Raw genomic sequence first — 24563 nt, 5'->3', positions numbered from 1 at the left:
TTCAAAATTGCTGCATTGGCTATGCCTAATGTTTGTGCAACAGCTCTGATCGATTTGCCCTCTTCTCTCAGCTTCAAAATGGTTTACATTTCTCCCATAGACAGCTCTCTGGTCTTCATGTTTGCTCAACAGCAAATGCAGTTTTCACAAGTGAAACCCAAAGCCAAAAACTAATGTTTAAGCACCTGAGCTACTAGAAACACCCATCAGTCACGTTCCAATGCTTTTGCTCACTTGAAAAGTGGGTGGCTTCAAACAAAAGAGGATCTCTCCTGAGTTGTTTATCACATCTAAATGTAAATACCATGAAATAAAAGCTGGAATTCTGAACTTTTGTCTCCTATTTATCTTTTGATCTGAAAGCCAAATCTCTTCAGTACACAACAAAAACAAATGAATTGGCCTTGCCGTTCCAATACATTTGGAGAGGACTGTATGAACATCATACAAGATATTGGACATGAGACATTTTTCTTATAACTGTATGATATACAACTGGCACCAACGATTTTACTGAAAAAAAATATTTCTATTATGTGTCAAACCAAAAAGAGCAAGAAACTGGCTTGACCTTGTTAAGATAGAGAATGGGATGATTACTTTTTGTATTTCATCTGACTTATTAAATTACATTTGTATTCCATTGAGAATCTATAAAGGTCCTCCACACTAAGGTTTTTCGTTTTCACCATTTGTTATTTAATGCAGTCATGTTCACACATACATGAAATAACAAAGTAAAATAATGCGTATATAAACTGCATTTATTTAAAACTGAAAACAAAGATCAGAAAATGCAGAAAACAAACTATTTACTTTGCATTGATGTATACATAAATGTTCTTTATATATCCACAGGATTGACAATCATGAGCAAGAAAACAGCCAAATGAGAGAAAACCGAACCATGATTTTGGCCAGTGACAAGTAACAACACACTGACAATGCCATCTTTATTCGAAATTGTATGATACATTTTGTCACCCAAGGATAAGCTTTCTCCAACTTAGCTTTCTGACACTTCAAAAAAAAAGTCTAGGTGAAGCAACCAAGGTCCAATATGGCTATGGTCGATAACAGACTCACACACTGTCTCAGATTTAAAAAAAAAAAAAAAAAAAAAAAGACAACATAGTGGATAAGGCTCTAATCTGTGAGGGACTCGAAACTCCATAACTACATGCAGATGTTCTGTCAAATGAAACTTGTTTTGCTTTTATACACACACAAAGGGACCAGAGACATGCACATACATTTTTGGGGGCAGGGCCTCAAGTGAGGAAAAAGGGCACATCTTTTACTTTATTCCTGAACAAATAGGACATCTCTGATTTACCTATTTATTTCAGTACCCTTACACTCATAATTACTGAATACTCTGATTTCAACATTTTTTTTTTGCTACAAAATATGGCCACACAAAGATGAGTTTCTCTATGGTTTTCACTGGGTTTATCACAAGAGTAAGCAAGAACAAAAGAAACTGTGGCACTATGGGGTTTGTATGCTACCAGTCTCTCGTGAATATTTAGATTAACTGATTGCATCAGGGAGAGGAACATAGTGAAGTAAGAATTTTCAGATACAGGATCAAAATGTGTTTATTTTTGCACAAGACAATAATTTATTGGCGTTATTGAAATAAATGGTACTTTCAATGAAACCTGATCTTCACTCAAAAATGAAAATGACTGTTCTTCCCATAAGCAAACCAACTGATCCCCGAAACAACAACTAGGCCAATGGTTAGTTATAGGTTTGGTTCAGTGCAATCCACATTCCTCTTGCTCATTTTGTACATTTTCTTTAAAAAATAAACAAATAAAAAAAAAAATGCAGAGAAACAGAAAACCACAGCAAACAATTTATTGAGAAAATATGGGGGGGAATAATAAAATTAAAAAATTACAACAACAATTCTTCCACTCATTAATTTTCTCTCTGCTTTGTAGCTTTCTTTTTGTTTGGAACTTGTTGGGTATTTTCTTGTCTTCCATTTTTTCCTTTTCCTTTTCTCCTTACAGCAGCAACCTTCTCTGTAGATGTTTACAATCAAAATTATTCCATAGATGGTTAAGACATGACTCTTCAGGTAAAACTTTACACACACACGTATGTATATACATATATATATATACATATACATATGTATATATACATATACATATATACATATACACACATATACATATGTATATATATACATATGTATATATATATACATACATACACATACATACACATATATATACATATATATATATATATACATACACATATATATATATACACATGTATATATATATATATATATATATACACACACACACACACACAGACACTTATACACACACATATACAAATACGTCTGTCTGTCTGTATATATATATATATATATATATATATATACTCAAGGTTTCTAGATCGGCGGTGGAACAGAATCTTTGTGTATGTGTGTGTGTGGTATGCTGTGTTGGCGAGTACACCACACACGACGACCAAAACTGTTAAATGGCTGATTTTTTTTTTCCACTTTATGTGCGGGGGGCTGCAGCAGATAAAAAAAATCTTTTAAGAGTTGAAAAATATTTGTGTGTGTCCCAGGCCTAACAAAGCGCATTGAGCCTTATCTCCCAACCAGCTATTTGGAGTTTTCTTTTTTTTTTTTTATATATATTTAATTGACAGGGAAGTTGTGTCAAAGCAGGAATGTATATGTAAGAGAGATGAATTAATTTATTTAAAAAAATAACACCCCAGAATAAAGGGTACTTTTTCTTCAGGAAGGAAAAGGGCAGTGGCTCAAGCACCCCTTTGATGTCTATGTGTGCACGTGCCTGGGGACTTTGGTTTTCATTGTACACAAAACTGCTCCCAACAGACAAATATATTTATTTTTGTGGTATCTTAAGTCAAACAAAACTCTGTAGTTGATCAACAAATAGATATGCTGCACCTTGGCTAAAATGTACACTTAAAAAAAATGTGTGGCGAAACAATCAAAACATGTCCTCAAAAGCCTAAAATTTGAATCCTATGAATCACTCAGACTCCTGGAGTTACAAAAACACATGACTGCTCAAAGTACATCAGCTCCACAAGAGAATAGAATAATCAACTTAAATATTTGATATTAACATTAATTTAAAGCTGCTGAAATGAGATGAATCAAACAAAACCAAAAAAACCTATAAATAAAGCAGCCTGTAAAGTGACAGGAAAGTGGCATCTGTCCCACTCTTCCCTTGAACTTGTGCATTTAAAGTTGAACATTCTACGCCGCCACTGTCTGAAGTCTGTGACATGACCAGTTGCCGCACTCAATACCACCAGTCTGAAATGGTCCATCCTGATGAAGTAACATTCAAAACGGCAAATCATTTGTCTTTGCAAATAGTGTGCGACACCGAGCAGGTTCCGGCTCCATACGTCATCAAAATTGGAAACAGCAGTGGATCCTAACATTGTTTTTCAGAAAATTAGGGGGGAATTTTTTTTCCCCTCCAATATAGCCCCTAAGTCCGTGATTTATTTTCTATCAGCCAAATGTTTGCTGAAAACAGTTCAAGTTTGCACAAAGTATATGTACCTTTGAAATAGTGCATGGAACCTAGTGTAAACCACTTAATAGCTACCTACAGTTCAAATCACCACAGGTTTGAATCCCGGAGCTAAACCTTTGGTATAGGAGGAAGCTGATCACCACAGGTGTCCCCCCCAAAAAAAAAACCCCCAAAAAAAAAGCTACATTAAGTGGACCCCTTCCCTGGCTGGAACAGGAGGAGCCACTAAAGCTATGGGATAAATAAGAAGCAGCATATTTGCTTATGAAAGGCAGTTAACTAGTAGTTCCATTAAGATGGAAGGTTGGTGCGAGGGTAAAAACCAAGCCCATTGTTTTCACCGACATCTTTGCTTGACTCATCAAACACGCAAACGTAACAAAGTGCTGTGCCACCTTTGTCGCTCCTTCACAGAAGACCCTCACAATAGGAAGCAAGGGGAGCCCAGCGAAGTGGTTTGGAGGACCATGGTGACAAAGCTTCAGGCCAGCCCAGAATCCTTGGCCATCTTGTAGAAGGATCCCTTTTGAGCCAGGAGATTGGATGGGGAATCAAATTCTACCATCTCTCCTCTCTCCAAAACCAGTACCCTAAATGAGAAAAGTGCGCTCGTTTAATTCTTGCGACAACACAGAGCTTCCTCAGAGCCAGTGTCAACTGTGCCATGAATCTAGAACAAACACAGTGGACACCAGCATACGCTTCGGTATAGATTTTCCCCAAATTCCGGTGTATTTTTTTCCAATTTTTTTTTACCCCCAACATTTTTGCTATTTGTGGCCTGGCAATTCATTGCCGACCCCTGCTGTCGTGTCATGAAAACTGTAAATGTGGGAAATGGTACCTTGTGTAATCCATGATGGTGTTGAGGCGATGAGCGATGGTAAGGACAGTGCATTCCTCGAACTGAGAGCGGATGGTGGTCTGGATGAGGGTGTCGGTCTCCATGTCCACAGCAGCTGTGGCCTCATCTAGAACAAGGATCTTGGTCTTTCTCAACAATGCTCTGGCCAGGCATAGCAGTTGGCGCTGGCCCACGCTAGAGGAAAAACACAGACAGTGAATGGGACCCTGTCCAATTTTTTTTTGTCTTGAGTTTGTCGTCACATTTCTGGTCGGGCCAATTATATACTACTGGTGCACTCACTGTAGTAGCTAAATTCCCATAAACACACTCCTAAACCTTGTGGAAAACCTTCCCAGAAGAGTTTAAGCCGTTTAAGATGCAGCTGTTAAACTGCAGAGGGTGGACTAAGAATGGAATGTCACTCAAGTTCATATGTGAGTCAAGGCAGGTGAGCGAATATCGTGTAGGTCCTTCAATGCAATTATTGTCAAGGAAAGAATGAAACAGTCCATTCACACAACCAGGAGCAAGTGGGGGCTCACCATCCCGCTCAAGGATCAATGTTGCTCTGAGAGTTCTCCGCTTTTATCTCGCTAAGCAGTTTAAGATCATTATGTGATGTACAGTCCGTTATAAATATAAAAAAAAAAAAAAAGTGGTAAGAAAACTTTGAATGAGGCTGCAATTTTGATTTAGTGCTAAGAGAAATGAAGTTACTACCTGAGGTTCCCCCCCCCTTCACTACATTCATGGCTGAGTTTGTCTGACAGCCCGGACACAAAGTTCTTGAGATGGGCGAACTCCAAAGACTTCCATATGTCCTCATCCGAGTAGCTTTCAAATGGATCCAAGTTCATCCTCAGGGTGCCTGAAAACAACACTGGATCCTGAGGGGAGATAGAAAGGTGGAGTGCATTGTGCATCACAGAAAATCAGCAGTCGTGTTATGCACTTTGCTTTAAGTCATTGTTTCTCAAATGAGGAATACATGAGTGATTGTGACTTGAATAGCAAGGACAACATTCCAGCGCATTGAAACATTTCTAAGCAGCAAATATTTGGTTCGTCGTAACCTCACAGCACAGACCTGTGGTATTAGGGTAATTCTGGAGCGGAGCTCATGGAGGCCAAGCTCGGCAATGTTTATCCCATCAATGAAAATTTGGCCCTCGGCTGCCTCGATGATCCTGAACAGGGCCAACGTTAGGGTTGACTTGCCTGCTCCCGTGCGCCCTACGATCCCCACCTTTCAGGAGGATTTCAGACAAAACATTAGCATGAAGACGATCACAATGTAGGTCAATATAGAGTTGAGTTGATGTAAGTAAACACTATGGCGTACGCTGAGATTTAAAACAAACAAACATATTGTACATATTCTTTAAAGCAGGAATTTTACAGGGGTGACAAATAGATTGCAGATGTACAAAACAGTGCAAGACCTTCTCTCCCCCTGAAACGCTGACGGTGATGTTGCGGATGGCCAGGTCCAGATCGGGGCGGTATCGTAGGGCGAAGCCTCTGAACTCTATGCGACCCTCAGTGGGCCACCCAGGGGCCAGGCTGGAGGGCTCATGCGTCCACTCAGCCTGGTGGTCACAGAATGTACGTGAAAATTATTTCGCGGTGAATGGGGACCAGAACCCCCCGCGAAAGGTGGAAAACCGCAAATTACAGATGCATAACATCTGCCCTCTTTGATCATATCCAAGATTCACTTTTTCGCTGATGGTCATCATCATCTTCTTCCTCTTGGGCGCCGCAGAAGAAGCTTTCGCAGGGGGCACAGCGCTTTGGTGGCATCGTAAGGGCTTAACTAATCCCAAAAAGTTATCGCGAACACAACACTAAGACGTGAGTATGCGAGACAGCCAACAGCATGGACGAGATTGGCGAGACACAACAAGGGAAGATGCTGGGTGAGGCTGCGATGATGCGCAGCCAATCAGCTCACGGGATAAATCTACTCGTGCCCTCATTGGTCGATGTCGCGCCGGGAACCAATCACGCCCCTTGTATGCGTGCCTGTGGCATGTACAGTACAGTACAGGCATGTACAAAGCCTCTGAGTCAACTCATCTGTTTGCTTGGCATGCAGGGAAAGCTTCTCTCTCGCGCATCAACATGAAACAACGCGTCCTTCCGCAATATGGCTGCAGAAAAGGCTGTATTTATTGATTTTTTTTAATGAATATTTTGGAAAAACCCGCGAAGCACTGAAGCCGCAAAACGTGAAGCGCGAAGTGGCGAGGGAACACTGTACAACTTAAGTCGCAAAAGAAGCTCGACCAATAAAATGCACAAAAAAACCAATCAAGCTATGAGAAAAGAAAATACCTAGAAGATGTGAAGACTGGTTTTCAGCATGGCTTTTATTAAGTTTGTTTAATAAAAGTTTACTGATATAGCTTTTGAACTTCATGAAGTTAGGCATCAGGGCACGGGCTTTAATGAGCGAATTTCAAGAGAGTCGTTCTGCTATCATTTTTGGCCCATGTTAACATTTGAGTACTGCTCGGGACACACCAAAATTAAACATCGCACACATAAAACTATTCTGAAAAATGATTTTTCAGTGATGGGCCTAACTAACAGTGCCATCAAGTTAAGTGCCTCCAAATCAAGAATGGAAAAATGCAGGCAATGTATTTTGTGTGTGAGTTTTTGCCTACTTCCAAGTTCGTTGGATCACACAAAATAGTGCTCCATCAAAATGTCCCAAAAGTGGACTGTACCTCTTTTTCTGTGTCGCTGTACTCTTTCACTCGCTCCACTGCAACAATGTTTGTTTCCATGTCGGAGGACATCCTCACCAGCCAGGTCAGAGAGGCTGTCAACTGCACACGAGAGAGGGTTAGCCACGTGAGGGTGATTTCATCTCCGCCCTGAACTCCTGAACAAAATAAATGAAGCTAAAGTGTATGTGGAAAGTCAGAGGAGGAGGGAATTTATGGGAATGCAGGAAGAGGTGGGCTTGTGTTATTCTGAGAATTACAGTACATGAAAGATGAAAAGGGACAAGCTGTACGTCTACCATGTTGTAGATTAGCCCACTCAGCTATTTTTGCTTACTTTAGTCTTTACACAGTTTTAAACACAAGCCACAGTCAGAGTTTTATGAAAAAAAAAAAAACATTCACTAATACCAAACTTAGCCCGACAAATAGCTAACCCTAACCCACACACGCGATAGCAATATCGACAGGAACAAATGCAAGTGAAGAGTAAATTTTAGCCTGATTTTCTTCCACTACAGTACTGTAGTTAAAAACATCACATCACAATAACCACTTACTACATTGGCAGGACCGTCAGTGTGAGGGACAGTGCCAATGCTTAAGGCAGGTAATCACATGTTCAAACCGTGTTCGCATGACCAAGCTCCTATCTTAATTTGCTCGTAACTCAAATTGCGAGACGCTCGCTCGTAACTCAAAATGTGCACGCAACATAAAGCAAAATACGTCTATAGGTATATCAACCAAGCAACAGCTCGTAACTCATAAATTGGTGTGCTCGCAAGTCAAAGGTGCCACTGTACATCCGATCTGCATGTTCACGTTACACTTGCGTTGGCATCACATGTTCATCCACAACTGGGAGGGGCCTTATTCTGATAACCATTGGTTTTTGCTTCCGTAATCTTCAGAGTGGAGGGCGGAAGCTGCCATGAGCTGTGTCATCGTCCGTCTTCCCGCTCTCTTTGCAAAGATTTCATTGAAATGACGAAAGATGATTCTGAAACAGTAAGTTTACCTGAAGGGCATAGGAGATCGCAAGGCCCATGATACCTGGACTGAGGCTCTCTCTGGCTGTGACGGCAAACAGAGCAGCAGATGACACAATGCAGTTGCCGACGAATTCCAGACGAATTGCCAGCCACCTGAATAGAAACGGTCAAATCAAATTGACAAATAAGCGGCAAATCGAAGGCCTAAGGCAGACCTTTAATCATCTGCCCTTTTCTATTCTTGCATCTGTTGACTAAGCAATGCTATTTCCTCAAATAGTCCATTTCAGGTGCAACGAGGATTTTGTAATTTATTGTTATTATTTTTGTAAGAATGCATCCTTATTTGTATTTTGTAATCATTGTTCCTATTATTATTATTATTATTGCTAACAGTAATAATAATTATAATAGTTTTGTAAAATCCATTATATTCCTACAAATGGGTCAGAAAGAATGACTAATGACTTAAAAACATTGGTCTATCGCAACACATGCTGATATCTGACATTGTAAAGCCAGTTACAGCAACCCAGTGGTGGCACCCGGATGTTCTGAAGGGGAAAAAGGTGACGTTTATTGGAGGTGAGGCGTATTTTTGTTCCAATTGATGTACTGCTTTGATTAGAATTGTGGCCATTACTTGAGGAAAGGCACTTAATCCCATTCTTCCCCACCTGTTTGCTGTAATGCTGGGGTAGTAGGCCTTCTGGTTATGGTCAACCCTCCGATCACTCTCTCCTATGAAGCGGTCTTGTTCACCAAAAGCTCTGATGACGGACGTGCCCAGCAGTGTTTCATTAAAGTGGGTATAGATAGGTGAACGGCTGACGGACTCCAGGCGCTTCAACTGGCGTGACGACGCCACATAAAATCTCTGAACAGAGAGAAGGCAATAGTGTAGCATTAAAAGGAAATTAGCATATCAATGTCCAACTCGATGTGTCATAGATTAGCACTGAAAAGGAATGAATCTGAAAAACTAACCTGTACAAAAAAGTAGAGCAGGCCAAGGAAGGGAATGATGATCGCCACGTAGGGTGTGGCGATCAAGATGATAATACAAGCACCAATCACATTAAACATGGAGCCCAAGAACATTCTAAGAATGCTGGGGATCACTGTGTCAATGGTGTCCATCTCCTTGGCAAAGCGGTTGACCAGGTTACCGCTGGGGGTTCGCTCGAAGAAAGACACAGGTGAGCGAAGGACATCAAAGAGCATGGACTGATGAAGATAGCGAGACGCCAGAATGCCCCCAATGGACATTGACAGGGAGTACCCAAAGACGGTCACCCCTACAACACAACAATGAGGTTTGCATTGAAACAGATCAACCTTAATTCCATTTGATCACCATTTGTAAGCATCACATACTTAAATCAACCATCGCATTCCAAATTCTCATGAGAGTTCAAAGCATTCATTTACTTTGTGCAAGAACTTGCATATCGCTGGGGTTGGGCGGAAACCCCGCATCTACAAAACCACCAATTTTCAGGAAACCAAAGAATTGCCATGTTTAACGGTTTCGCCCAACGGCAGAATTATGTCATACAAAGTAGAACATAAATACAGTGCCATGAAAACGTATTGGCCCCCTTCTCAAATTATTAGATTTTGCAGTTTTCCCACAAGATCATCAAACTATTATATATATATATATATATATAAAAAACCAAAACAGAAAATCCTGAAGGAGAATGTTCAGCACATCAGTTTGTGACCTCAAGTTGAAGCGCACTTCGGTTCTGCAGCAGGATAACGATCCAAAGCACACCAGCAAGTTCATGTCTGAATGGCTTAAAAAAAAAAAAAAAAACTAGATGAAGGTTTTGGAGTGGCCTAGTCATAGTCCGGACTTGAATCCCATTGAAAGGCAGTGGCATGACCTTAAAAACAGCATTCATGCTCGAAAACCCTTCATTTTGTATGAATTCAAACAATTCTCCAAGGAACAGTGGGCCAAAATATCTCCACAGAGATGTGAAAAAACTCATTGCCAGTTATTGTTTTCAGTTGTTGCTGCTGAGGATGGCCCAACCAGTGATTAGGTTTAGGGGCCCGCCCCCCATTACCTTTTTCACACAGAACCAGGTGACTTGAGTAGTTTGTATTTTTCCTAAATAAAATAAACGACCATTTAAAAACAGCATTTTAAGGTCACTTGGGTTCTATTTGTCTGATATTTACATTTGTTTGATGATCTTAAAGTGGGGAAACAACGCAAAAATCTAAGAATTTGAGAAGGGGGGCCAATACTTTTTCACAGCACTGTACAAACCCCTATTGCTCCAAAAGGTGTCAATACAGAACCATCCAATTCATTTTATTTTATAATTGTCACTGTGTATAAAATTTCACATCTTATTCAATTTTGACAAAATAATACTATGTACATGCAACCATAAGTGGTATTGTAATGACAAACCAGCATCAGAAATGTATGCTTTTTTTGTTCCTACAGATTTCTAAAAAAATCTGAATCTAAAAAAACTTTTAGCTATCCTGATCCTATATCACTGCAGTTTACCAATTTATTTTTGCGTGACAAATGTTTTATGTGGAATCGGAAAATAATGTATAAATATAATGTGATGAAGATGCACTATATTGCCAAAAGTATTCACTAACCTGCCTTGACTCAGATATGAAATTAAGTGACATTCCGTTCTTAATCCAAACGGTTTAATATGACATCGGTCGACCCTCTGCAGTTGTAACATCTTTAACTCTTCTGGGAAGGTTTTCCCCAAGGTTTAGGAGTGTGTTTATGAGAATTTATTACCATTTTTTCCAGAAGCACATAGAACACTTATGGATTAATTAGAGTGGCGACTGAGAGCCAGGTCTTCTCGTCCAACACCAGCGTGTGACCTCACAAATATGTTCCAGGAAGAACTTGACTCCTAAACCTGGCTGAAAGCCTTCCCACATCCCATCATCATATTAAACCAAATGGAATTAGAATGGGATATCACTTCAAATCATATGTGAGTCAAAGCAGTTGAGCAAATACTTTTGGCAATACGGTGTATTTTAAAGCCATATGCTAATTGAAATTAAAGACTAATGAATAAATGAACAAGACATATCTAGATGGCATCGAATAAGACTGTAATAAAAGAGAAGAAATATCCTCACCCTGTGACAGGCCAAGAACACCATATATGCCCAATCTCAGCTCTCTCTTAGGCTGAGTGCCATTAACTACTGGGTCATCAGTCCAGAGACTGAGCCAGTAATTAGAGAAGAGTGAAAACACGTTATAAGCAAAAAACAGCAGCAGTGCGATGCAGGACAGGACACCGATTGCCTTAAAATAGGACCAGAACACAGCCAGCTTGACCTGTGGCATAGGAAGACATGGATTCAGCATCAAGTTTAGACTTTAAGACTTTACACTTTGAGCAATGTATTCATATGATAACATTTTTTGCATTGATGTAGTTTGTCAACCTACCCGTCCTGTTCTAGCCTTATCAGCCTCTGTTAGCTTGCCCACATCCGCGTTCTTGGCCTTTTTGTCGAGCTCCTCTTTCTCTTTGCCTGACTGAGAAAGTTTGGATGTACTGCTGCTTTGACCAGAGCTACAAAAAAATAAAATGAAAAAAATAAAATGTATATATGTATAAAGAAAGCAGGAAGTGAACAGGTTACTTATTTTAACTGTCAGCAAATCCCATGAAGAGAACCTATGAGGTGTGTCAGAAAAGTTCCAGGACTCTCATCACAAAATATGAATACTAATAATAGTTTATTGATACAGCACCTTCGAAACACATTTACAAAGTGCTTTGACAGACCGAATAGAACGCAATACATAAAAACACAGCAAGATACCAGCGTCATGATCACAAAAAAATAACAGCGAAGCCCCAGGCAATGCAAAAACCCAACAGACCCAACTGAGACCAAGAGGCTTGATGTGGAATGCCAAAATATAAAAAGGAGGTAACATTAAAAATACTACTACTACGAATAATAATATATATATATTTTTTTTAAATCAATAGGTTCAAATTGTAATACATCTATTGCGCTCATCTGGCCTTCTTTTTTCTTTTTAAGGTTTAGATTTCTTGTGCTCAAACAAATATTTTGCAGGTAAAGAGAAGTTCTCTTATCTGGCTACTATTTCTGGCTGACACTTCAACTCTGACGAAGGCTAAAATGTGGAAAACAAAAAAAAAAAAAAAATTTTTCTTGCACTCCTGGCAGGATTATTTCAGGATCGTCCACAGTTCCACTATCATGACAATCTTTGTCATCCACATTTTCAAAAAGGGTCCCCTTGATGACTCCTTCGAGCATGGGGAAAGAGGGTGGGGGGTGGCCAGCTCGAGTCAGCAGGGAGGTTGCTCCAGCACAGCGATAATGTTCTCAGCCAGGAACTGTCAGATGCTCAGGACATTGTGAGCGGGCTCATTGTCAGCCACATTTCTCGCCTCATCTTACGCAATGAACATGGCAAACAACGCAGGATCTCTTTGTAGATGTGGTTGATGATCTGGTCCACGTTGAAGGGGAAAGCTTGTCGTTTGGCTTGGAAATCTAGATATTTTTTGGAACTTTTCTGAAACACCTCGAATTCTACCGTTCGACTGATCCAGCTGACAACTATTGTCATCCAGTTAAACTCACCTGGCGAGACCAGTTGCACTCCCATTCTCCATTCCTTTGGTTACTATTTTTGGCTTGGATTCTGAATCTAAGGAGGGAAACAAACCAATGGAAAGTAGGAAAGCCAAACACCGTCGATACAGTATGTCCTTGTGTCAAGTGCAGTAAGTGGGTCTCACCATTGTCGTCTGCATGGTCGACCCCAGCATACGTATGCAGAAACTCAGAAAAGGCTCCCTCAGTGGCCATGAGCTGCTGGTAGGAGCCAACTTCTGTTATTTCTCCATCCACCATGACCAGGATCATGTCAACCTGAGGCAGGTAGCTCAGCCCATGTGTCACCAGCACACGAGTCTGCATAGATCCACACGCGCAAACAGCTCAGGAAGAACATCAACAACATTGGGTTAGGGTTACCGCTTTCATGCCATTACTACAATCAAACCCACCTTGTTCTTCAGCAAGCCCTGTGGACCGATGACATGGTCAAATATGTGCTTTCCGACATGAGCATCAACAGCAGACAGCGGGTCATCTAGCAGGTAGACGGTGCGGTTGCAGAAGACAGCCCTGGCGAGGCTAATCCTCTGCTTCTGACCGCCAGACAGATTGACACCCTGTACAGAGATCAAATGGTAGACAGGCTTGTTGTGTGTGAAACAGTGCTGGATATTGAAGCAAATCTGGGAGATAATCAGATCTGTGACAATTTCAAATTGTATAGTGTGACTTATAAGACACTTGTCTTGCTCCACATCCAGGCAGCAAAGAAATTCTGGGTACAGCTTTAGAACCAAATGTCAAAAGTGAGGTGGAGGTGGCATCATATATGTATAATATAAAATGCAAGACAATCGTCCGTCACTTAGGTGAGGCCCAATTGGCAGTCGTACAACATTTGACCTCAATTGATCCCACGGACACAACGATTTGTTCCGCTTTTCAGATCATGTGGATGCGAGGTTACGAAACCATACCTTTTCTCCAATCTCGGTGGCATCTCCAGCAGGCAGGATCTCGATGTCAGGCTCGAGGGCACATGCTGCCACCACACGCTGGTACCAGACTTCACTCATATCCTGGCCAAAAATGATATTTTCCTTCAATGTGGAATTCTGTATCCAGGGCTGCTGAGGAACATAGGCCACTGAACCCTGCATGGAGAAACATGTAATTAGGTTCAAAGTAATGATTTTGACCCAATGAACTTGAAATCAAAACAAACAAGATTCAGGTCAAATTTGGGAGGCTGTACAAAAATATGGCTGTAACACTTAGGAATTACGGCCATTTTATGCAGAGTACGTGAATTTCCAGGGGCTCAAAAATCTGGTAACGCAGCAAACAAATTAACCGTGTATTGTATCGTGTAAAACTCAGTATGCTACATCCAATTGCCTGTAAACACCTTGACAGCCACACTTCCTTCAAGTTTGTCCATCTCTCCAAGCAAGGCTGACAGAAGAGAGGACTTTCCAGACCCGACGAGTCCCACAACGGCTACCAAGGAGTCATCTGGGATACACACATTCAGCCTGCAGGCCCACACACAAACATATCAAATTATTTCAGGGAGCAATTCAAAGTGTCAAAACTCAAAACAAACCCAAACAAAGAAACCAGACAATTCTTCGGAATGCAGAACTGGATACTTACATCTTGAGCGTTGGCGATTCTGTTTTTGACCAGCTGAAAACTCCATCCACTATGGATATACTGTTTGAGGCTACGATCAAAATAGAGAAAAGTATGTGCAGTGTACACGCATGTCAGGAAATGTATGTAAGAAAGCGGGAAGAAATAAAAAGACTCACAGCCTACTATTGCTTTGCGTTCAACACTGTCTTCCTGTAGCTCCTCATGTGATAGAAACACTCGCAGCCGTTTCAAGGAGACGCTCGCCTTAAGATAGTCAGTGCACTCAATGTTTCAACTACTCATGTACTGTATATCTCCAAGAAGTGCTGATCCAACAAACCATGTTTGAAATCTTAGAAATATTAGGTTTAAATCATGTCAACTTGAGTCCTTATGATGTTTATCTGGCTAGTAACAACATATGAATAGCGAAAATGACTAATGTGCAATTCACAGTGACTTCTTCCATAATGCTTGAGTGACTGAACATGTGCATTGAGTACCACTGACCTGCACCATGCTACTGATGACCATAGGCAGCATGTTGAGAGGAAAACGCAAGATGTTGAAGAGTGCCAGAGAAACAAAGGCCTTCTGGGCATCAAGCACATTTTTTTCATCGACCAGCACGTATACTGTGAAAGTGGACAGGGCGACCTGCACAACGAGAAAGAAATGATAGGTGGCAAATAAATAAATAATATAATATAATAATAAATATAATAATAAAAACAAATATAATAGAAATATAAATAACAAATAAATATATTTTGTATTGAAAGTGTATATGAATATTGAATGAAGGAGACCTCACCGAAAATAACAATATCATCGTACTCCGGGTTTGCTGCTACATTCCCAAAACACGCATGGTGCAACAGGTTAATTGAAGACGGGGAGTTTTTCCTAGCCCCAATCGCCAAATTGCTTACTCATCTGGGGTTCACTTGGTTCTCTTTTTTGTGTGAGCAGTGCTGCTCTAGACCTGTACCATATGTAAACTTCTTTTTTTTTTTTTTTAATTCAAAATAGGCGGAAGGGAAATATGGAAAAAAAGACATTTTAATTCAGCGGATGCTCACCAAAAAGGGTGCGCAGACCCAGGTGAAGGTAGACATTGCGGCAAGGTAGGCAGCCTTCTTTAGTACCTGCAGCTCGCTCTCTCGGATGTCTGTTACTTTGCCCTTGAAGGCAAGCTCCCAGGCATACAGCTTCAACACCTTGATACCATTCAGCATCTCATTCATCAGCTTAATACGACTGTCTTTGCTCTTCATCTGAGCTACCTGCAAAGGAAAACAAAAATCAAGCATATGAAGCGGAAAAAATACGAATAGAAAACTCCAAAACTCCCGCGTAGCTTTGCTTAGACAGCGGTCCTGTGTGGCCTACCTGGTAGGTTTTGGTTTTCATAGCGATGAAAGCATTGACTGGAACCATTAGAACCATCACAGCCACTCCAGCCAGAACAGACGGGCCCAGGTTCTGCAAAAGAGTAACAAGATGCCTTCTATAAACATTCAAGAAGGTTTCTATCAATATTTCCACAACATAGCAACTCTTTACCATAAGCCCGAGAAATAAATGGCTGTCTTTACCTGGAGAGCAATATTCTATATTAAAAGATTCAATTATTAATCACAAGCACAAATGGCCCCAACAAAGGTCTTCCTAGTCATCATAAACCACAACTGATTACAGACGGGAGCGTTCTTAGAACCATTTTAGTATATATACACACACTTTAATTGGACATTAATGTGTAATGGGATTTAAGAGATATGGATATTATTAGGTTCTCGAGGAAAATGTAGGAATTGGGCTCCATCCTCCCCCGATGCAACGGCAGATGACAAAAGATTCTCACCTGCCAGAGAAAGTACAGGGCTAACACCACCTGCAGGGGAGCGGACCATATCATGTTAATATAAGCGATAAGATCCATAAAGCGCTGAGCGTCCACTGACATCAAATTGACCATCTCTCCAACGGTGGACGTGCGGCGGGCCGCACTGCTGATAACCAAGGCCTGAAAGAGCAGAGAGGCCAACAGAAGTTTGACATGAGATGACATAAAAGTCTTTTTAATTCATTACATTCATTCCACAACACAGTCATTTCAAGTACCTTCCTATAGACTGCTCCAACGATGGCAGTGCGCAAGCGCATGCCTGTGATGAAGCAGATGTGAAAATACCTCTGGAGGATGAGTGACTGCACACAGTTACATAGGAAGAGCAGAGCTGTGTAGAAGTAGCCATGCCAGGAGGGGGCGCTGGAGTTGTTCACGAAGCGGATCAGAAGCCTGGAGATAATCAAGTCAAATAGCAACACACTGATAAATCACAAAAGCAAAACCGAACGTCAAAGTCATTTGAATGATGTCTGACCGGAGGATTTCAGGTCCAACAAACATGAGGACGTCTTGAATGAACTTGTAGAAGCACGAGATGAGGAAATATGGCCCAAAGGCCAGGCACAGAGCCCAGAGCAAGGAGGGCTCTTTTCTTTTGGTGCTTTTCACTAGTAAGATTTCAGACTCTCCTGTAGCTTGACTCTCCTTGTTGTTCGGGTTACGGGCCCGCCGGGGAGAGTACAATGTCTTCTGTTCTGTTCTGGAAACATTCAAGAAAATTTATCCGGTCATACATTGTCTTCCGCTTATCCAGGGTCACGTCGCAGGAGAAACATTTTGATGATGTCAGGAACATTTGCATCTCAGCCTAAACAAACATACACCACCAGAAAGACTCGAAACAACACTAGTATTTTTAATATCAAGTCTTGCATGAACAAATTATATGTGCATTAGTAAAAAAATAATACTAAAAAAAATAAGCCTACGGAGAATTTGCAGGCCGCCATTCATTTTTTGCCACCTGGCATGAAAACTCTGCGGACGAGGGTCGATTACACGCACGAGCCAAGTGAACCTAGTGTGCAAAATATCTGCTCCGGAACATTTGACACTCATCCGGAAGAGCAGAACGCATGGCAACTGCCCGTAACACCTCACCAGGGAGGCGCCCAGGAGGTATTCTAGCCAGGTGTCGTAGCCACCTCAACTGGAGGAGCAGCGCTTTACCAACTATGTTTTCGTGAATGAAGAATATTAATAATACATTTACCAGCAACAAATGAATGGTTGTGGATGTAGATCTATCTACCACCAGACATCCTCAAATTGTTTGTGATACTTGATATTGAACCCTAAAAGTGAAACAAAAATCTTTTTTGATTCTATATAATATATGAAGACAAATACCCTTAGAGTAGAGCCACACTGGGCTTCTGACCTTTTTGCCTTTTGACAATTTGTGTTCCAACACTGAACCAGCCTTGGTACCACTTTCTGTGAGCGGTCCTCAGGGTTCAGAGACCACAAGTCTTTCTCCTCAAGGGGATGCTTGTAGCCATTCATCATCATCCTGGTGAGGAACAAAAGGGTAAAGTGCCAAGGGCCCAACAAATATTGAACATTTAAAAATAAAGACTTTCCGACAAACAATCGGGGGCATGTAATCTGAGACACGGGATATTAGGAGAGCGGTTATGCCATTCGAAATGGAGAGGTCGCTGTTCATTTTTTTTTTTTTAGGTTTTGGCAAGTCTGTAGGAAACTTTTTCAGGATCTGGATCAACTTTGTCCCAGAGGGAAATTTCTTTTGAATGCTACAACATTGCTGAATAAGTTTATATAATCGTTCAAAAAGAGGACAACTCACAACGTCAAAACACTACATACAACAACCAACACAACCGGACATACTAGAGCCGCTGATTATGTTCAATACACGTAGTATAAAATAGTGGGCGACAACAAGAAAATAAGTAATCCAATAAAATATGAACAGGCACTAAAGGAAACAATTCAACAGAGTAAAACAATAAAACCCACAAAACCAATCAAGCTAATAAATATTAGGTGATAGATAACTTTTACAATGTTTGCATAATTAGTTCAACAAAAGTTTTGTTTTGTGATCCACAAGTCTGCAGCCTCTCAGTATGCATTTCATGGAGATAATTTAACAATGTATTTATTTACAAGTCTAAATAATGTGACACGGGTGGTTCTGAGAACCAACTGACAGAGAAATGGAACCGTGAAGGGAGTGCGTCTCAGATCACAGGGAGGGTGAGACAAAAAGTTAAAAAAAGAACAAATCACAAGGTTTTAAAGGGTCAATCCACCCCCCCCCCCCAAAAAAAAATAAAAATAAATACTGTAATTGTGATTTGCTATTCTTGATTTATTGTGCTTTGGTTATGGCTGAGCCGTTAAAAGTCTTATGTAAACCGTGACCATAGTGCCAAAAATGTACTAAATGACTGCTTACCTGGTAATCCACCAGAATGTTATTTTGGAAAGGAAAGAAGCTCCAGGCTCAGGGCAAGGATTCTAGCAACAACAAATGAAATCAAGAAAAAACACTGCATTGGTGCAGAATAGACTTCTCTGATGCTATTTTGAAAAGCCAAACATTTCATGCGAATGACAAACTATTATCGAATTATTTGTAGTTCACATGAACTCAAATCACTTTGATTTTAACAAAATGGCATGCTCAGAATACACGACTGAAATATTGTCTTTTGCTTGACACGATGCCACGCATCCATGTAGCCTAAGATGACTAACATTAAAGCAGTTTACATTCGTATTTTAAAAGATGACCTGAGGAGGAGAAATGATGACAACTCTACTTCGTCCCTGTCGTATTCATTAATCGAAGTTACACATTGGAGAGAGATCAGACTTACGGAGTCTTTGACAACTTGGGAGAAGAGTGGAGGCTGATCTGACAAGCAGGACAAAATCAGGGAGACCAGCAGCAGGGTGTAGTACACAAAGAAAGTGGTGTGCCTCCACACGCAAATGGTTGACGGCTGCAACAAACGCATACGGTCTTCATTTGTGGTACGTGTCATAATCTGTGGATCGTCAATTCCGAAAATAGGGATGAACACCTGCTGCACCCCTGACAGCGGAAAACTGACCTGGTCCAGGGCTTGGACAATCTTGGAGCGGAAGGTGATTGTGGCACAAAGCAAGGCCAGCAGCCAGAAAACCAGCAACACTCCAGACGACTGAACCCCTTTCATTCGTTCATACTGAATCATCAGGGTGGCCAGCAACTGGAACACATGTACGCATTTATCAGGACACTCCCCAACTGTTCAAATAGATTTGGGGTCTTTTGCTCATGTCGTTACAAGCAATCGTTTTATGGAACGCCCCTCTAGCTGTTTGGCATCATTCATTCTTTAATCCACAAAACTATACCATGACCAACCATGATAAATAGGCCCAAATCAATTGCATGACAAACATTCCCACATGGCCCTGCAATTGGCTGGCGACCGGTTCAGGGTGTGCCCCGCCTCCCGCCTAACGATAGCTGGGATAGGCCCCCCGTGTGAGGAGAAGCGGTAAAGATGGATGGATGGATGGATGGATGGATGGATGGATGGACGGACGGACATTCCCACATGACAATAATGGCTCCAACATGCTTTGCTGTCTTCAGATTTAAGTCTACTTTTGTATTAGCACTGTACAAACCTTTTGAGGTCTACCTTTCATTGTGAACACATTATTTACATTTCTATAAATCATAAAAGAGAGTGTGCTGCTAGTTTAAGAGGCTGTTGGCCATAATCGATTGCCCCATTCCATTGTGACAGCGACTACACTTTTGCTTTCTAGCCACGCCTACAAATGAAATTATAAAAACAGTTAAGTCCATTGTTGGACTAATAAAGGTTATCATATCCTATCTTATCTTATTATGATAAAACTCAATATATTTTCTGTACAGGTACGGCTTTGTGGCTCACGCCATTTATTCTGTGAAAGCTCATTTCTGAGCGGCTGTTACGTGTGCGACGTTGCAACACCGTCCGCCGGCAATTCAAACTTGGAATAGCAGCAAAACATCGCTCGCTGTGCAGCGGGCCTCTTCGAGCAACCTAACTTAACAGACAGAGAGGACAGACTTGCACATAGAGAACATCAAATCGATATAAAAAGGCAGACCTAAGATTCTAACCACTGATCAATCATTGTTGGTGCCACCCAAACATGAATATTAGTGTATGACATAATTCCCTCACCATGGTGAAGCCCAGTATGGTTGGACTGACTAGGTGGACGGGTGCAAGAACCTTACTGCCAGAACTTCTTTTCCAGAAAGAATAGAAAACATCTGCCCAGCAGATAATCCATAGAAGAAAGCCAAAAGCCTGCAGACAGAAGAACAGTTATCGCCGTGATGACATCCCGATGCATAGCTACGTCATCAAATAAAGCTATAGGATGTACCGTGTGACTCACAGTTTTGGCTTTGTTAAGGTGACTCATACATATGTAACCTTGACTGTGGCACCGGAGGTAGATGAGGTAGAAGGGGGCGCACAGCCAGAGGTAGATGCATGGCAGCCACACCAGGACAGTGTTCTGGAAGCACTGAGTGAAGTCTGGGTTCGTAGTATTCCAGGAGCGGTCCCAATCCTGGTCGAGGCAAATCATTGCACACACACTTCAATCATTTTGGGCCATTTCAAAACAGCAAAAGCACAGATGAGATTTCCTATCAGTGGCCGTTGTTCTCAGGTTCGTGTTCCATGAGAAAACAAGATCTGTATTCATCTTGGATGCTGCCCAAAACTGGACGGAAGGGGTGGATGCAGCCCAAGGTTGGATCAGTATGTGCTTTTTTTCAAACGACGTGGAAAAAACGCCTTTCAAAAATTGCCACGCAGCTGGCACTGTGAATTTGGGCAATCTCATAACTGGCTATTGTTTCCATTTCATTAGAACATATAACAGCTTACCTTTTTAGGTAAGAGTCTCTTGCAGTCAGTCAGCCCAGTATTGCTTGCAAAAAGTGCTTTAAAGGTGGCAGTTTATGAAAGAATCTCCTCAGTTGACTGAATGTCCTTATTTAATAGGGGGGGGGGGGGTAATCCACAGTTTGGTTCATATCACGGTTTTCAGTTTGGTTTGGTATACGCTGACTGTTGCCAAAATCAATAACCGTAATTTCTCATGCGCAATACACGTTCCCCCCCCCCCCCCCCAATAAAAAGCAATCGTGTGTATTATATATACGTCAAAGGAAAAGAAAAACAAATTTCATTCCAATATGTAATGTCTGATGTTGCAAATTTATATATAAGGACGAGTGAAAATAGAGAGGTTTGATACATTTGAGTAGTCCTGTTTTGTTAAAACATTCGCTGTAATGCTTCGTTGCACAAGAAAGGCAAGTGTGTCCAGATTCATTTTCATCAACAGATACAGGTTTTGTCAGCTCATTGTCGCATTCATTGCATCGGTCACGTTTGAAAAAGAGTTTGGGAAGATGATGTCACACAGGCCTTCGCTTTTGTGACGTTAAAGGCTTTTTGTACGGCGGTGGCGTCATGTGACCGTTGGGGACTTTGATGGGCACATGGTTGTGTTAATGCGAGTATGCAACAGCGTATGCTAGCAATTAAGTTATAAAACCCACTTGAACAAAGCAGTGTTTGAAAACTCAAGCACGCTGTCATTTTTTTTCCGGAAAAGTTGTCATTTCGGAGGTGGGCGAATTCTGCCTGACAGTCACAATATGTAAACTGAGTAAATACTGCCACTTTATAGTACAGTAAACCCTCATTTATCGCAGGGGTTAAATTCCAGAAAACCCGAGCAATAGTTATTTATTAAATAATAAATATTCGGTATTGCATCGCCAAATGCAACGTAAAATGAGGTCTTGGGAGAGGCATTCCTCAGTTTCCATCGCTACAATATGCGATGCACGTTTTTAACGTTTACAGGAAGTAAAACCTTTTTCTGAGCGGTCAGCATCTCTCAAAAAGATTGAACCGTTTATTTTTCGTAACACGACGACAAGAGCGTGGATTGATAATATAAACGAAAAACAGCACGTCCATTTTGAACAGTCGCCCCGCCTCCCTGCTTTCCGGGTACTACCACCTGTGACAGCTTGGTGCACTGTTGATGCACACTATTTTATTACGCGCCCCCCACTTGCGTGGTAGCCAACTGTCCTTTTCCCCAACGTCCATCTCCCTTGTTTCGCGGCCACGTGTCCTGTGGCTTTTGTGGCCCCCCCGGACAATCAGAAACCACAAACTCATGGACAATACGCAAGGTTGCTACAATAGGATTTCTGCTTTCCCCACAAAGCAAAAATTATTTCTATACATCCATCCATCCATCCATTTTCTGAGCCCCTTCTCCTCACTAGGGTCGCGGGTGTGCTGAAGAATATCCCAACTATCTTCGGGCAGGGGGCGGGGTACACCCTGAACTGGTTGCCAACCAATCGCAGGGCACACATAAACAAACAACCATCCGCACTCACAGTCACACCTACGGGCAATTTCGAGTCTTCAATCAACCTAGCATGCATGTTTTTGGGCTGTGGGAGGAAAGCGGAGTGCCCGGAGAAAAGCCACGCAGGCACGGGGAGAACATGCAAACTCCACACAGGCGGGGCCGGGATTTGAACCCCGGTCCTCAGAACTGTGAGGCAGACGCTCTAACCAGCCAGTGGTACTTTTATTCAAATTATTCCCCAAAACAGCATTTTGAATAAAATAATTTTGCTTTTTGAGTATTTCAGACACTATTACTATATAAATACACAAGTTTCACAATGCCAAGTGTGAAACTGCCCTTTGGCGTGAGGTGCGGGTGTTTTTTTTTTTTTTTTTTGGTACAATTGAGGTCACCGTGCACACACACAATACAACCACATGCTGATTAATTGTGTAACGTGAACAACAGCTCATGCGGACATGGCGTCAACAGGTGATTTCCTGGTTTAACCATTCGCACCATCCCTCACACTCACAGTCCTGGCAATGTCGTCAGCAAAAAGCATTATGGGTACCCAGAATTCATTGCAGTGATGTTTTAAACTACAGTACTGTAGATGTAGTAAATCAAGTTCAGCTGTGCTCTTTAATTGCATTTGTTCCTATCGAGATTAAGTGTGTGTGCATTAGCTATTGCTGGGTCTAAGGTTTGTATTTGTGAATTTATTCTTAAAACTGATTGTGGCTTGTTTAAAATGGGTAAAGTACTCTGTAAGGTTTCTTTTTCTGCTAAAAAAACAAGAGCCCAATTGATCTTCTGTGTGCCATTGCTGCCAAATGTACGTCAATTAGCCTATAAAGCTTATTACTGTATTCGAGATGTGCAGGGGAGTAATTGCACTACACTGACCTTATAAAAAAAAAATAATAATAATCTCCAATGCACTGCATCTGCAAAAACTGAACCGTTATACAGCGACACACAGTTATGCAGCAAATTTGCTCTCCAGGTCCGTTGCTGACGTCATACCAAGACATGGTAGTGTATCAATTTTGGCGATGAAAAAGGGTGTTCCTCGAACAATTAAGTTATTTACCGATTGCTCCAAAGTGGATTGATATTGGAAAGGACTCCCAGTTTCATTTTCTTAAATAAAAAAATACAGAAAGAGAACTTGTTAGTCATATATAAGCCATCTGGACTTCAATATTCTTTTTTGTTTTCCTAATGGTTTAATGGCAAATTGCCCTCTCTTTTCCTCTCTGCCCCTACTTGTTCGCATAGAGTACATAGGGTTGAGATTGACGTTAAAGCAGAACGTAAACAAAAATGGGGGATACTGAAAGGGGATGGGGGGGGGGGGGGGACACCGATCGATAAAGCCGGTTATTCAAGCAACTGCTAAACGGAATTAACTGCTCCGTAGCTGTCTTCGGATGAGGAGCGTTCACTGGTCACTTTGCTAGCATGTGCCACCGGTGGCCGGTAGCTAGCAAAACAGAACAGACGTAAACAGAAGTCGAAACACGGAAATAAAAAACAAAAACTCACCCAGAACCGGTCGGAACCGTCCGGGTCGCAGAATCTGTCAAGCCCCATTTGCAGGGACGTCATGGAAGTGAAGTCGTGACAATGACTTTTGGGAGTTTGGATTTCGTAACTCACGTCTCCTCAGGCTTCACACGCGAAGCGGAAGGTTGCCGCTTCTTCTTTAAGTGCGTGACGGCGACACTCTTGAAATGGAAATGTTGCCCCCTGCTGTACAGGAGAAGAAGCGATGGCCTCTTTCTTCGTGGTGTCAAATCTCTGCCATGGCAACTGTTCAGT

At 41.5% G+C, this 24563-nt stretch overlaps 1 protein-coding gene across 2 annotated transcripts; it reads right to left on the bottom strand.

Annotated features, from left to right (window-relative positions):
* Nucleotides 1–743: 743 nt before the first annotated feature.
* On the bottom strand, nt 744–24456 carry abcc1 (ATP binding cassette subfamily C member 1 (ABCC1 blood group)). Of its 2 annotated transcripts, XM_061748293.1 has the most exons (31): nt 24288–24452; nt 20739–20915; nt 20519–20647; nt 19403–19540; nt 19166–19291; nt 18742–18803; nt 17698–17829; nt 16792–17016; nt 16529–16706; nt 16269–16430; nt 15794–15886; nt 15484–15687; nt 14912–15058; nt 14578–14665; nt 14420–14489; nt 14172–14298; nt 13741–13917; nt 13213–13380; nt 12943–13117; nt 12785–12851; nt 11604–11730; nt 11285–11489; nt 9128–9438; nt 8818–9017; nt 8167–8293; nt 7146–7247; nt 5853–5999; nt 5498–5656; nt 5131–5297; nt 4408–4602; nt 744–4153 (listed from the first exon to the last, which is right to left on the bottom strand). In XM_061748293.1, exons 1-31 carry the CDS (start codon nt 24348–24350, stop codon nt 4045–4047), a joined length of 4557 nt encoding a protein of 1518 aa, XP_061604277.1. In that variant the 5' UTR covers nt 24351–24452; the 3' UTR covers nt 744–4044. The 2 variants fall into 2 exon arrangements, with proteins under 2 accessions (XP_061604277.1, XP_061604278.1); XM_061748294.1 differs by lacking the exons at nt 744–4153; nt 4408–4602 and having other exon boundaries at nt 5142–5278; nt 24288–24456.
* Nucleotides 24457–24563: the final 107 nt, after the last annotated feature.

The sequence above is a fragment of the Phyllopteryx taeniolatus genome, chromosome 16, assembly GCF_024500385.1.
Source record: "Phyllopteryx taeniolatus isolate TA_2022b chromosome 16, UOR_Ptae_1.2, whole genome shotgun sequence".
Lineage (NCBI taxonomy): Eukaryota > Metazoa > Chordata > Actinopteri > Syngnathiformes > Syngnathidae > Phyllopteryx > Phyllopteryx taeniolatus.
The sequence above is the reverse complement of the archived record's forward strand: the minus strand, read 5'-3'. Positions and strand labels throughout refer to the sequence as shown.

Excerpts from the sequence above, each read along its gene's own strand:
- abcc1 (XM_061748293.1), bottom strand. The coding sequence starts at position 24,350 with ATGACGTCCCTGCAAATGGGGCTTGACAGATTCTGCGACCCGGACGGT. Across the intron at positions 13,381-13,740 it reads CCACCGAGATTGGAGAAAAG|GGTGTCAATCTGTCTGGCGG; the intron begins GTATGGTTTCGT and ends ATCTCTGTACAG. Across the intron at positions 9,018-9,127 it reads TGCTCTACTTTTTTGTACAG|AGATTTTATGTGGCGTCGTC; the intron begins GTTAGTTTTTCA and ends CTCTCTGTTCAG.